Raw genomic sequence first — 14923 nt, forward strand, 5'->3', positions numbered from 1 at the left:
CTTTTTCATTTCTTTTTTTTTATGGAGGGCACAGCTCACAGTGGCTCATGAGGGCATCGAACAGGCAACCTTGGTGTTATCAGCACCACGCACCAACCAACTGGCTAATCGGCCACCCATACTTTTTCATTTCTAATGCACAGGCTTCTATTAACATCCCGGTCTTAATGATTCTTATAGTTTCCAGTACATAATCTGCACTCAAATATTTGTTGAATGAATAAGTTAGTATTAAACCTACCATGGGTTTGCTGGCATATTACAATTAATGGGAAAAAAAAGCTCCAATGCAAAACATTTTAATAGGTTGTCAAATATACAGTTATTAGAATTATCTAAATATCACTTATAAAAATCGGTATATCACATTAGATGATTCTATAAAATAAAATCACACATTGACAATAACCCCTGCAGTCCAAGAATACCCCCCATCAATAATACAAATTACAAACACATTAAAAAAAGAGACATGGTTTAGACATTTAAACCAAAGTAACTGACTAAATACATTCATTCATCAAGTACAATAAATTTAGCATAGTCACTAATAACAGTTTAGGTGCAAGTTCACATGCTTCCATAAATCTTCCAGTACAGCTCCCACAGTAAAGTGTCTCTGTGCACACCGTTATCACGTAGATGCAGGGGCAGCATACATCATACTTAAGACTATTTCACTTCATTATTCAACTTGTTTATCTTGTAAGTGACTACCAGGCCAAAATTTAACCCCAATGATGACAAAGTTCAACAATTAAAGAAAATTCTTGGAAGTATATTCTAATTTGTTTAGTTGCATGAATACTGTTTCCTCTTACTAGATGCTATCAAAATAATAAGAATTTGAACACTAACTCCCCCAAAATGGAAACTCGAACCTCCCTAAATATTAACAAGCATTTTAAGTAACAATAAAATCACTCTGTGGGTCAAAAATTAATTTCATATTCATTGCCAAATTTAAAATATCAGTGATTTGCAGGTAAGATTGAGGCCTAAAACATTTGTGCTAAATTGTAAAATACAATGTAAAAAATGTGCAGTAATTCGCTTGTGAATATAGAATGGAATGCTTTTCACAGTAATATTATGTTAAAACACTAATCTAAATGGACAGTCTAAGTAAACGTACCTTTACTAGCAAGAAAAATGAAAAATTAAGGTCTTTTTATGCTATCTATAATTACTACCTGAACACAAAGTCAAATAGAGGGTGCAATGCTGCAAAGTATTATTTTTAACCTCTCTCTCTAACATTATTAGTCGCTTCATCTCAACTCAATAATTACCTTATTTTTACACAAATTCAAATGCTAGTTAACTTTATTATCTTTAAATGAATATTTCTCGATATCTCTATTTTAATTCAGCCTCCAACCCCACCCCATCTGGACAGAACACTGGAAATAGTTAGGGCTTTGTCTGATTGGTTCACAACTGTGTATTTAGTTCACAACTATTATTTAGGGGTTATCAATACTTGGCACATGGTAGATATCCAGTAAATATTTTTAAATGAACTAAGAATCCTGGTCTCCATAGGCAACTCCACTTGTTTTCCCAAAGCATTAAAAGACAATTTATCTCTTTACACAATCAAATTGACAATAATTTTTAAAAAGAAATTGATGTCTACACTATAATAACATTATAGGATGCAACGGAAGGATAACTGAGGCTACACATACATCAAATCAAGGTTAAAGGCACTGGATAAGAAAGATTATTACAAAGCATTGTAAACAATTTTTTAAAGCAAATCAAGTTTTAAAGTATCAAATGCCGAACTTCTATGAGAAAACAGTACTAAAATGATGACAATGCTTTAAAATAGTGGACAAAATTTCTGTAATTTCACAAATAAAATTCTTTGTTTTATGATTTTCTTTCATCTTTTGTCTTCTACAATATTCCAAATCCTAGAAACAAATATTTTCAGTTGCATGGAACAAGAAAATTGCAACTAAAATATCTCCAAAAATTTCTTTCTCTTATGTTAAAAATTTGATAGATGATATGAAGAACATCTTGAAAATCAGAACATAGTAAATTATACTCAATCAAAATCAGAAAACAAGTTCTTATTCAGTTGAACACAATCTAAAGCCCCACAACAGCAAATTGTAGTGTAAGAGGCATAGTAAGCACATCTTTCCAGACACATAAAATAAAGAATGAATACTGAGTTGAAAATACCACGCTCCATGTTAGAATAATGAATACTGAGTTGAAAATACCAAGCTCCATGTTAGAGCCATTTAATATACATTTTCACAACTGTTTCTTGAAAAACTATTTAGATAAAATATTTATCATTTATCAATTTTTATTAATATTTGCATCTATGCAACTTCAATCCATATTAAAATATCAATTGATGTAAATACTTTATTATAAAACTATTATACAATTTAAATTTTTATTAGAGAAATGTATTATTCACTCTCCATAATTTCTTAAAGTTCTTTTTGAGTGCATTCCTTAAGAAATACACTAAAGTCATTATTTGTGTTCCCTAGTGGAAAAATTTTTTTTTATAATCTTGCTAACCCAAACTATATCTTTATCATGTTTACTTCTTAAACATTTACATGTTTAAATATGCTTGGTGAATAGTGATCATTCATTCCCACAGTGGTAAATATCAGCATAATGCTAAATGACTGGACTAGATAGTAAAATAGTCACAGGTAGATTACATAAACAGACACTTATTCTGTTATATGTAAGCTTACTTATAAAGTAACATAAAATGAGCATTGGATAACAGTGATAAAAAATGTAAACAAACAGAATTAAATGTTAATCCCTTCCCTGAAAAACAAAAGAGATTGTTTTATTAAAATGAAACAAAACATGATCTATTATCAAAAAGGTTAAGACACTGATTTTACAAAACTGTATTTCCAAATATGAATAAAGAAAATCTGGAACAGTTCATTCACTTAATTGAGTTAAAATGTGCAAAAAACCTGATAATACTTAAATGTATTAAATTCATTGTATATAGGCTGATACCTTCCCATACAAAAGAAGCCTTATTTTGTTGATTCAAAATAGTGTCTAATTATCTGAACTTAAGATTTATTGAACCATATCCAAATAACAACAACAACAACAGAAGTCTATATTGTAGGAGAAATAAAACTAAAAAATTTCTGACTATTAATTATGACCTGAAATTCATCCCCACAAAAAAAGCAAAAGTCAATACCCATTTAGGCAGTAGAGAAAAATATGAAGTCCCTATGGAAAATACTTACAATGACTCTAAATAAAAAATTAAAAACAATCAAATTTTGCTATAACAAAACGCATATGAAGTTTAAAGTTACTCATATTTAATAGATATACTAAGCACAGAATTCATAGAGAATTTGGTACTTCTGTTTGTGCTGATATATTTGCAAAGTGTCCTCAGAGAGGGTTGGAAAGGTGAGATTTATGTAAAATTGTGGTACATTCCTCTACACCCAAAAAAGGTGGTTGGATTTAAGTTTAGTTTGTAATTCTAGAGGGGGGAAAAGGTGTATGCATGGGGGAGAGAATCTAGCAATGCACAACTCTAAAACATTTTCCAGGAATATGGCAAAACCGCTAACTACTTAGATGGGTTATTAGTGAATCAAAATGCAAGTAATGAGAGCATAAACATCTACCATATTTGCAAATTTAATTTCAAAGTTTTAAACATTTTCAATAACAACTGGTTGTTTTTAAAAAGGTGGTAGATGTGAAATACACATAATACAGAAGCTAATTTATCCAGGAAAAATAGCATTGCCCCCCTCCATGAAATTAAAGTATAATTTCTCTCTTGAATATATTATAAAACTATTCTGAGTAAGAGTAAAATAGAAGCATGGATTTAGATATGCACGAAACTCTCTATGATTTACTAATTTACATAGTACTTTTGATAACACAATGTTGGATGTTGTCCTTCACTGCTTATTAGAATTCTGAGAAACACTATTTTTAGCAACATATTTATACTACTGCTTAACTGAACGGAGACATACAAAGATTTAAAAAAAAAAAATCTCAAGTTATTTAAAAAAGAAAAAGCTTCAAACATCCACCTTTTTGAAGCTGCAGTTGTAGGAGAAGGTATTATATGATTTATAACACTTTTCATGATGTAGTAAATATATATTCCAATTTGCCCATAAATAAGATTTTAAAAAAAAATTTTTTTCGTTCCTTCCAAGTAACTTCTCTCTTCTTGTCCTGGCAAGAATAATTATTAATGCCCTTAATTTCAAGATTTTTGTTGTTGTTGTTGTCCATTTCAATAATCTTTTTCATGAAGTACACAGTATTTTGAAATATGAATATAAATTAAAATTAAAGGGAAAATCTGCTTTTGGAATGCAATAATTTGAAATAATTTCACTAAGAAGCACCTTTTGATATGCTGGTCTGAACTTTTAATATAAAACCTAAACAGTACTTATTTCTGAAGTAGAATTTTCTCCAGTTTTAATAACTTCATATAGCACTACTAAGGACATTAACCTGTGCTTTCTAGATTTGTGAGTGTTCTCATAATGTAATGAGTTAAGATATGGCTCATTGTCAAGGTTATGGGTGGACAGAGATTTCATGATAAACTGGCTACAAAAAACTAAACACTTAATGACTGAATGTTTGCGTGTTGCTTGAGCCAAATAAATGTTTAAACCAGGTACCACCACATTCCCTGCTTAACATTCCGAAGTTTCTTTATTCTTCATAGTTTTCAAATGAACAAATAATTAGTTTTCCTGAGTAAGATTATAAAAAAGTTAACCCTTCTACCAAAAGTATAAAGACAAATAAAATGTAGACTCACAATACAAATTTTTTACATAGCCTTACAAGTACAGAGATATTGATTGCTGCTCTTCACTATGATTGCCCCATCCCTTAAAAAGGCTGCAGCAAAGGTTTCAATTGTCTAAAATACTCTGCAGTACAGTAATTAAATGCTTCAGCCCATAAACATATCCCTCATCTATTGTGTTGCTAGGGAAAACATGAGCAAAATCTATCATTCGCACTTCTACTTCTGCAATCTCTTGGCAATCAGTGGGAAAATGGTAGAAAACTTTTTCCAGTTGGGAAAGTACATTTCCGTTTAAATGTTCCTGTGACAAGCTTTTCCACCCATTGTCTTGCTCTATATTTTCAACTTTCAATGAAGTCTGACTGTGATGCTTTTTTGAATACATTTTTCTGTGACGAGCATACATCTTGGACAAGCTTTTGCCTACTGAAGCCTCTATTTTTCCATTCGCTGTGGAACTTAACACTCGAAAGTTATTATTGTACTCCAATACATCTGTGTCTGAGAGTTGTCCTTTGAACAAAAATTTTTCTGCCAAAGTTCTGTCATTTGATTTTGTAGTAGTTGGCTGAGATGAACCTTCATAAACAAACAGTAATGAACTTGCATAAAAGTTAAGCTGCTTCTGGGTTTCAAACCACTGCAGAATATTCTCAATCTTATGAATACTGGCAGCAACAGCATCTTTTCTTAAGCAGAACCCATTATGAAAAAACCTGGAAATCCCTATAAAAAGGAAAATATAGTATTGTAACATATTATTATGATTATACTAAAATTATGAAACAGCTATTACTTGGGAAGTAAACTCATCTTAGATACAATTCTCCAATTTTTTCCCGTCATCCCTTGCAATTAACTGAACAGGTAAGAATTGTAGTCAAACACAGAAACTTGGACCTCAAGCTGATTTCTGGTGAAGATGCTCTTACTAGAAAATATTTAAATGGCACTTATGTAAAATGAAATATCCTATTTAGACAAAACTATTTATTACAGAGAGACTGGTAATTTAGTTCTCTCTGTATATATTCTCTTAATGAATGTGATTCCAAGATTTGCTTCATTCATTATTGTGAGCTTTTATAGTAAGATTACTTGTCAGAATCACATTCAAGAATTAATAAAAAACCTTGAGTCAAATCATAACCATTTTTAATGGTATGAATAGCCCATCACCAAAATATCAAATCATAACTGTACTAAATTTTTTGTTCTCAATAATACTGATTAAATCAGTCTTTTCACAAAAGTTAAGCTCACCTTGGGGATTAGCACTAGTCCAGTTTGAGTATGTTATCCAAAATTGAGACTTTTAAATGTTGTAACCTATCAGATTACACACCTTTAAAATTATGCCTATTTTATCATATTTGGAAATTTATGGGCATATTCCATTTGATTTCTGCTTTTAAGCAGTTTGTTACCCTACTTTGGGACAGAAACTGCTAAATATATTCAGCTTAGGCTGAGAAATATTTCAATAAAGAGCCAATCTGCCTATTACCTTGCTGTTGGCCAAGGCAAATATTATTTGTTAAGACCACACTGTGGATACTTGTTTTCTACACATAAAATTTTTTCTTCAAACTCTTTATACTACACATAAGCTGTTCCCCATCTTTGGTAAAGCTAAGACTAAGCTTCCAATAGAATATTATTTCCAGAAATCTAGGATATCATTGCTTTTGCACTTATCTTGTCCATAAATATTTTAGAAGCATGTATGTTAACATATTTTATTTAAACTATTTTTAATGCCATTTGTTCATTCATAATATAATTCTAGAAACTTACAATATACAGCTCACCTATACATGGACAATTTCAATAAAAATAAATTACATGGTACAAGACACATTTTAAAGTCTTTTACTTAAAGTAAAAGTCTTTTACTTTTACAAGCAGTTTTAATATACTATGATCTTAAAGATAATCTGTAGTTCCAGTACTTGGACTAGATGGTTGGTTCAGAAGTTCATTTTTTAAAAGTATATTAATAAATAATAAATGAGTAAAAATATAAGACTGTTCATGGACCCATGGTTTTGGTATATCATGAACCGGGGATTATGAGTAATCCAATTCTGTGACTCTAAGGTTTGTTTGTTTTTTTCAGTTTATTATTGTGAATTGAATTATACCAAAAGTGAATTAAAATTGAAATCACTTTAGAATTACTTTGATAACTGTGCAGTAATAAAAGGTTTTATTATCCTTACCATCCTTTAGAGTTTCTTTTGTTAAGCTTCTTCCATAGTGCTGATTTTGTGTCTCATAGCTATCAGAATGAACATGATAAACCTGTCAGGAAAAGCACTAAATGTTAAAAATGAATACTCCTTGACCATGTAAGGATTTATCCAAGCAATGAAAAGATGGTTAAAGTTGGGAAAGTCTATTCATATGATTCATTCTAATGGATTTAAGAAGAAAAAAATCATACTGTCTTATCAATGGATGTTAAAAGGCATTTAATAAAATTATATCTACCATTGACGAAAGCTCTTTAAAAGGATAGATGAGTATTTCCAATACGAAAAATTGATGTAAAGCTACTAAAAGGTAGCCTCAAGTTTAAAGTAGAAATAAGAAAGCATCTGTCATAAAATACAAGAAGCTTCCACAAAAAGTATTCTACCACAATGTCCTTTATCATCGCTATCTAATATTTTGTAGTTTCTAGCAAATGCAAATGTACAAAAGGAAAAAAAATCGGAGGTATAATAATTTGGAAAGAAGGAGATAAAAATAATACTCTTTGTAGATAATTACTCTTTGCAGATAATTACTCTTTGTAGACTGGAAAATCAACTGAAAACCTAATACAAACAAAAACTTGAAATGGTGACTGAATACAAATTAGTAAACAGAAAATAAGCTTTGATATATACAAATAACTGGTTAGAAACCAGTAATGGAAGACCCCATTTACAAATGCAACAAAAAGGAAATAAAACACCAAAATAAACTAAATAAAGGTTAAGATCTATATAAAGACATCTTTAACACATTCCTAAGACATACACACACATATTCATGTTCTCAGAGAGGAAAATTCAACATAAAAGATACCAACTCTATTTAAGTTGACCACAACTAAAATGAGATTATAATAAAACATCAACAATTGTTGTAACCTTATATGCGAATTCTAAAGTTCATATAGAAAAGCAAAAATAGCTAGGAAAATCGAAGGAGAGACTACTAACTACTAACTACTAAATTCAGGAGAGTCTACTAACCTTGCCGTCCTACCAGATACTGAAACATATTTATATTTTTTCAAAATTAACTGAGGAATAAATGACAAATATAATTGTACATAGAGAGGGTGCAAAAAAAAACTGCATACACATTTTAAGAAAAAAAGAAACTATTAAAATTGTAATACTCAATATATACCGATAACAAAACATGAATACAAGTCATGTGTACAGATTTTTTTGGCACCCCTGGTATTTAAAGTGTACAATGTGATTATTTGGTATACATATACACTGTGGAAAGCTTACCAAGATCAAGATAATTAACACATCCATCACCTCACACAGTTGACTAGTTTTGTGTGTGTGTGGTGAGAAAGCTTAAGATCTACTCTCAGCCATTTTCAAGTATGCAATGCCATATTATTAACTATAGTCACTATGCTGTTGTACATTAGATCCTCAGAACTTATTCATCTTATAACTGAAAGTTTGTACTCTGACCTACATCTCCCTGTTTTTCCTTCCCCAAACCCCTGTAAACCACCATTCTATTTTCTTTCAATGAAATCAGCTTTTTTTTTAATTCCACATATAAGTGATACCATACAGTATTTGTCTTTCTTTCTTTGGTTTATTACACTTAGCATAATGCCCTAAAGGTCTGTCCGTGTTGTCTCAAATGGCAGGGTTTCAAAACTCCTACTAGGTATGGCATGTCTTTGGGGAGGTATAAAAATGTTCTAAAGTTGAATGTACTAATTGTTGCTCAACTCTATGAATACACTAAAACCAACAAACTGTACACTTTAAACGAGTAAATTGAAAGGTATGTAAATTATATTTCAATAAAGTTATTTTAAAAATACATCAAACAGAGGAACCTCTATCTATCTGGGGATATGACACATCCCAGGAGAGCTAATTGCAATGCCTTATTTACTTATCCTGTGAATGCACCCTAAAGCAATGGAAAGCCACTGAAGAGTTTTAAGGGAATATTATGATTAAATACATACATTCTGCAATGTTTGGAGAATAGACTGGAAGAGAGCAAAACTGAACTTGAGAGATCAGTTAAAAGAACAGACTGGAGTAGGATAATGGTGATAATAGGACTCAAGAGATGTTTAGTTATTGAGATCAACAGGATTGATGCATAACTCTGAGAGGTAATGGTGACTACACGGTTTCTAGTTTGTAAAACTGAATGCATGGTGGTGCCATTTATTAAGATAAGAAATAACAAAGATTTATTGCTATGGTTGTGGTTGTTTGTCTGCAAGAGAGATGAGTATATCACTTTTTTATGTATTAGTTCTAGATGTTTTTAAGTTATCCAAGTAAAATGTCTAGTAGGCTGTTGGCTTCACAGATTAAGAGATCAAAGAAAAAGAAGAGGCTGAAGATATGCATTTGGGAGTTATCAGTGTGAGTGAAAATGAACCAATAACAAAAAAGGACATTGCATAGAAAAAAAACAAAAACAGAAAAGAGAGGGAGGCAGTAACATGGAACAGAACAGAATGTCTCAACATTTAAAGAATAAACAGAAAAAAGAAAAGAGCCGGCAAAGAAAACTCCAAAGTGGACTTTGGGAAAAAACAGAAGAGGGTGTAGTGTCATGGACACAAAGAGGAATGTTTCAAAGAAGACCCAGTCAGCCTTGAAGGCTGCTTTTTAAAGTGAAGTGAGGTGAGTAATGAAAAATGCCATCTGGATTTAGTGACATGGAGATGTCGTTTGGGACTTTGGTGAGGAGCCAATTTGTAGCATGATGGAGCAAAAGCCAGACTGAAGGTTGAAAACTACTGAGTGGGAAGGACGACAATGGGAATAACTAGTGTGGTTGCTAAGGGGAGGCAAGTTAAACCCACCGCTGGAGAGCAGAGCAAGGTAAAGGTGGGTTTTGATGTTTTGGTTTTTTTAAAAATTGAGAGTGATTTGAACATATATAAAACAAAAGGGAAAGAGTCAGTAAAGAGAAGAGAGAGAAGTTGAAGATATAAGACAAGAGAGCATCAATAGTATTAGGTTCCTGAAGAGGTGGGAAGGAATGAGATCCAAAGGGCATTTCCTTACACAGAGGATGGAAAATTCTTCAATGTCACAGGAAGGAATAAAGAAGGAATGAAAACACCTGCAGGTTAGGTGTGTACATCCATTAGCAGGAAATTAAAAGAAAACCCGTCTGATGGCTTCATTTTTTCTGAAAGAAGGCAATGTCCCTGCTATAAGTGAGAAGGAAAGGGGGAGGGTGAAATTTGAAAACAGTGAAGGTTTAAACAGTTGCTCAGTTAGATTCCTGTGGGATGTTTATTTCTTATTTGTTTTAACATTATTCCATTACCCTTTTTCGTTTTACTGTATACTCACATTTAATTATAGTTTTCTAAATGAAATAATTGCATCAACAATTTCTTTGGTCTTATTAAAATCAGAGTATCAAATTCAACTGTGCTGTTATAACCATCACATTAACAATTCAACTATAATACTTACTATTAATTCCCTTGTTTAAAACTCAAAAGGAAGATCCATATATCTTACATGATGAATTTTAAAACTATCCATTATGCTTATATAGGTACACAATCATTTATCACATCTATAAATTTTACCTTCACGTCTAGAAGACATACCATTTGTTTAGAGAATTTTACTCCATATTACTTGACTGTGACCCATTGTTTACAAAGATGGCCTCAACGATCCTTCTCATCCATGAACACACTGCCCTTTGTATTGTGATTTCCCAATTTCCACCATGAGAAGTGGAATCTATTTCTCCTCCCTATCCATAATATGGGCTGACCCTGTGTGTATACTCTGACCTATAGAATTCTAGAGAAGTAACAACACTTCCTAACCTAGATTTCAAGAGCCCTTGTGGCTCCCATTCTTGCCTTCTTGGAATGTGGTACATGATGAAGCTCTAGCTAGCCTCCTGGAGGATGAAAGACCACATGGAAAAAGGCCCATCCAAAAGTTAGTACAAACTCCCAGACATAACAATGAGGTAATTTTAGACCATCTAGCCCCAGTTGAGCCATCAGATGAGTGCAGCCACATAAGGGACCCTAGGAGAGATCCGCAGTATTATCTACCTAAGCCCAGCTCAAATTGCCAACCCACAGAACCATAAGGAAATGAAAAAACTGTTTTAAATTACAGTCTGCAACATTGGCCTAATTTTAGCTTCTCTATTTTAAAAATATAGAAAAAATTACTGAATATATAAACGTAGCACTTTACTCATGGAAAAATCATAAATAATAAAATATTTACTTATCACATTTATTTTACACCTACACTTAAAGCTTCTTTAAAACAAAATTACCATAGTCAGAGTCTTGAGGTTCAGCCATTCATTCATTTATTAATCACATACTATGTGTCAGAATCATTTGACACTGACCAAATATCAGTGAACAAAAGAGATAAAAATCTCTGCCCACGTTGGGGAGTTATAGACAACCTAATTCCAAAAAATATTACTTTCTAATATATTAGTATTATAATGACATCTATAATTTTCAAGGGAAGAACATCTAATGAGAAATGTGCATATTATACTAATTAATAATCACTCTTACCCTCATGCCAAGCACCAAGAACCCAATCTCTTCCATTAATGGGTACTTGCTGACCTGTTGCTGAATCTTCTCAGCTGAAGCAAAAGGATCATAGCTTTTTCGCCCTATCTTTACATCCATTATACAGGGCTTATTAAATTTATGGGTCACATCTTCCAGTTTCAGGTACAAATCTGTTATTAAAGAAATACTCTAATTAGTAATTGGTAAACATAACCTCTCAAGTAACTTCCAGGGGAAACAAAATGAGGAAAACTTAAAACTGACAAAAAAGTTAAAATAAATCCAGAATCAACAATTATAATAAATCTACCTGAAAAAGAATTATAACAAATATACATATCACAAAGAATCTCTTGCAGGAGGTGGATTAAATAATATTCAACCATAAGCAGAAGGTATGAAGTAGATAAAGGTTTTCAAGGACATACATTAAAAAGGCAATGAGATTACTTCAGAAACTGTTCCAGAATGCATTCCCCTTTTCATACAGTTTATGTCATCTATGCCTCAGCAGATCTCTTAGTATTTTAATTTTTAAAAAACTTATTCTTCATTTAAAATTAGTAATAAATAAATCCTTCCCAGAGTACATAACAGAAGTAAAGGTTAAGAAAGGCAAATCAATTCAAATGATGGTCACTGCCAAATATACATTCTAGTCTTACTAGTCTCAAAGGAAAAACAAACACCTTGCCTTTTAGAACACAAGCATTCCTCTTAAGTTCATTTATAAATCACTCTGGCAACCTGCATACATCTCCTAAAGAAAACTATTATAAATGGAGATTCAAGTAAAAACTTATAAAAGCCCCAGTTATCACACTAGCTGAACTATTTACAGTTTTAGCTTGAAAGTAAGGGTCCAACTGAACTGAGGGAAGGAAGTAAGGCAAGAAATTCTTCCCCCCTTTCCTCGTGAAAGAATTTTCCCAGAGTGCTAGACTGTACTATAATTTTAAGTTATGAATATACTAAGAAGCGTTTTTCCTCAAACACAGTTAAGATTATGTCTGCTTATATCAAAGTAATAAAGTTAGAGAAGGTGTATGTTTTCTATGAATTAAATAAAAAACTACCAGGGGAAAAAAGACTGATCCTTTAATGTCTTTTCTTTTTCCTTGTCCCACCAAGACTAGTACAGTTATTAAATTGCAAGAAAGAAGTCAATGCCAAACCAAAAGTGAGAACAACCCTGGTAAGGCTTGAGAAAGCTTTAAGCCCCTTAGATTTAAGAAATAGATTTAAGGATACGAAATAAAGAGATAGATTGTATTCTATAGTCAAAGGAATATGGTGGGGAGAGGGTTATAACTGTACAGAACTTGGGGAAGTCAAGCCCAAGTATGACAAAAAAGAACTGCAGCCTAAGAGAACAACACTGGCATACAAGAAGGACCCCTTCACATTTTTTTAAAAAGGATCTCAGACATCTTGAACAGGATAAGAGAAAACAAAAAGTCTGGATACAGACATGAAACCGCTAACAGTGAAAGGTAATGGGACAAATGGAAATATCCTGATCAAGAAAATGGAGCCCCTCCCACCCCCATCCAGCTTCTGCACTTGAAAAGATAATCACAGATGGGATGAGAAGATGGGAAAAACTGCAGCACAGGACATTTCCCTTCAGACTCTCTCCTCCCATCTCCAACTAACTTGAGCAAAAGGGAAGGAAAACCATTCATCCTTTCTCTATAGCTGTGTAAAAATTTCAGTAACACAGCCTTCATTTCAAATATCAGGAAAGACTAATTACATCCTAATACACTACATCACTGGCATTCACAAATTTATCATCATTAATTTCCATAAATCAAGAGACCCTAAAAGTATTACCGAGGTGAGGCTGTGCGTGGGAGTATAAAGACAGTGAGTGAACCTAGCTGACTATCACAGCATCTATATCCCACTGCAGGGTTATTGTTTTCTACTTGCCAATTTGGTAGTGATTAAAAACAAACCATAAACGTTTCTATAATAAGATATAAATGACAGACGCTACAGTAGAGAAGAGCAAATCTGAATACAAAATCCCTATTTCTTCCTTGTCCTCTTGGGAAGGAGGAAAATGCAAATGCAAACTCTATAAATAGTAGGGATATAATAAATGTTTGCTGAATGGATGATACCTGCCCTTCTCATTCCTATTGACCAGTGGACTTTGGGCTTGGCTTTCCTCATACCATGATAAACTGTCATTCCTTCAGTAGATAAGCCTGAGTATTACGAGTTTCATTTGACTATTTTGACTGGCCAAACGTGTTTTTCTTTACCTTACTTTCATTTTCATTTTTCATATAATTGGAATTACCAAATAACTGCTAAATTATTATTAGCCTTAAGTTAACAGTTTTTAGGTGAAGGCTTTCTGAGAGTTGGTTTAGTGTTTTCTTTTAGCTCTCTGGCCTCAATTTTTTTTTAAGTGAAAAGTAAAAATCTGAGATTTTCATTTCTATCATTCCCTCTAAGTTATAAACACCAAAACCTGCTTTAGAGTTGCAAAGGTTTTAAGAATGAGTACGATGTTATATATCTAGCAGCTTGCCACAAGTACTTTAAATAAAACAGGTAAATAGAAAAATGGGACATGATCTGAGCCTCGAGAGCTTTACTTTTTTTTCTACAGGTCAACATCACTAGAAATAAATCTGAATATTAACTCTCGGAAAAATGCTTTTAACAAATTATTTCACTAGAACAGACCTTAAAGCAGGACAGTCTTGAGATTCAGCAACTTAAATGATCAAAGGCATTTAAACTACTCCAGATAGAAGATCTATCTTAGTCTGTCAGGCTTTTTGGATGAGTTTTAGAACTTACTTCCTTTTTACCTACAAATTTAAAAATGCTTCTTCAACATATACCCAGAGAGGCCTAGCTGAAAAATCGTCCCTTGTTACCCAGTGTGTGGTATTGCTTTGTAAGCGCGGCTTCCCTGTTATTAAGTTCATTCTGACCAAGGTCACAGAAATAAATTAAACTACATTAATATGATATATGGAAAATATCTTGGAAATTAATTATGATTATTTGCTATCATGTAACTTATAAGATAGAATTTTGAATATTAAAAAAATGAAGAGAGCTGATTTTTACATATATACGCATGTGTATTTGTATGTACATAAATCATAAAGATAGCTAGCATAATAACTAGATTTACTCTTCTAAATTCTGGAAAGCTCTAGGACAACAGATTCTGATGAAACCAGTCTGTCAGCGAGCCAAGGACTAGCATTTGTGAACCTCAGATCTAAGAGAGCTATTCCATAATATTCTGCAAGGTT

General features: G+C 32.3%; 1 protein-coding gene across 4 annotated transcripts in view; it reads right to left on the reverse strand.

Moving 5' to 3' along the window:
* Positions 1–283: 283 nt before the first annotated feature.
* The window catches only part of IPMK (inositol polyphosphate multikinase), a 37755-nt gene continuing 23115 nt past the window's right edge, over positions 284–14923 (reverse strand). For 2 of the 4 annotated variants that reach the window (XM_019731842.3, XM_074339440.2), the window contains exons 4-6: positions 11688–11806; positions 7054–7135; positions 284–5557 (exon numbers count right to left, since the gene is read on the reverse strand). In XM_019731842.3, coding sequence (XP_019587401.3) covers positions 4935–5557; positions 7054–7135; positions 11688–11806 — 824 coding nt within the window. In that variant the 3' untranslated portion in view covers positions 284–4934. Of the gene's footprint in view, positions 5558–7053; positions 7136–11633; positions 11807–14923 lie in introns of all 4 variants that reach the window. The other 2 variants (XM_019731840.3, XM_019731841.3) reach the window with 1 other exon arrangement.

This window comes from Rhinolophus sinicus, chromosome 15 (genome assembly GCF_057876585.1).
Source record: "Rhinolophus sinicus isolate RSI-liver-muscle chromosome 15, RSI-T2T, whole genome shotgun sequence".
NCBI lineage: Eukaryota > Metazoa > Chordata > Mammalia > Chiroptera > Rhinolophidae > Rhinolophus > Rhinolophus sinicus.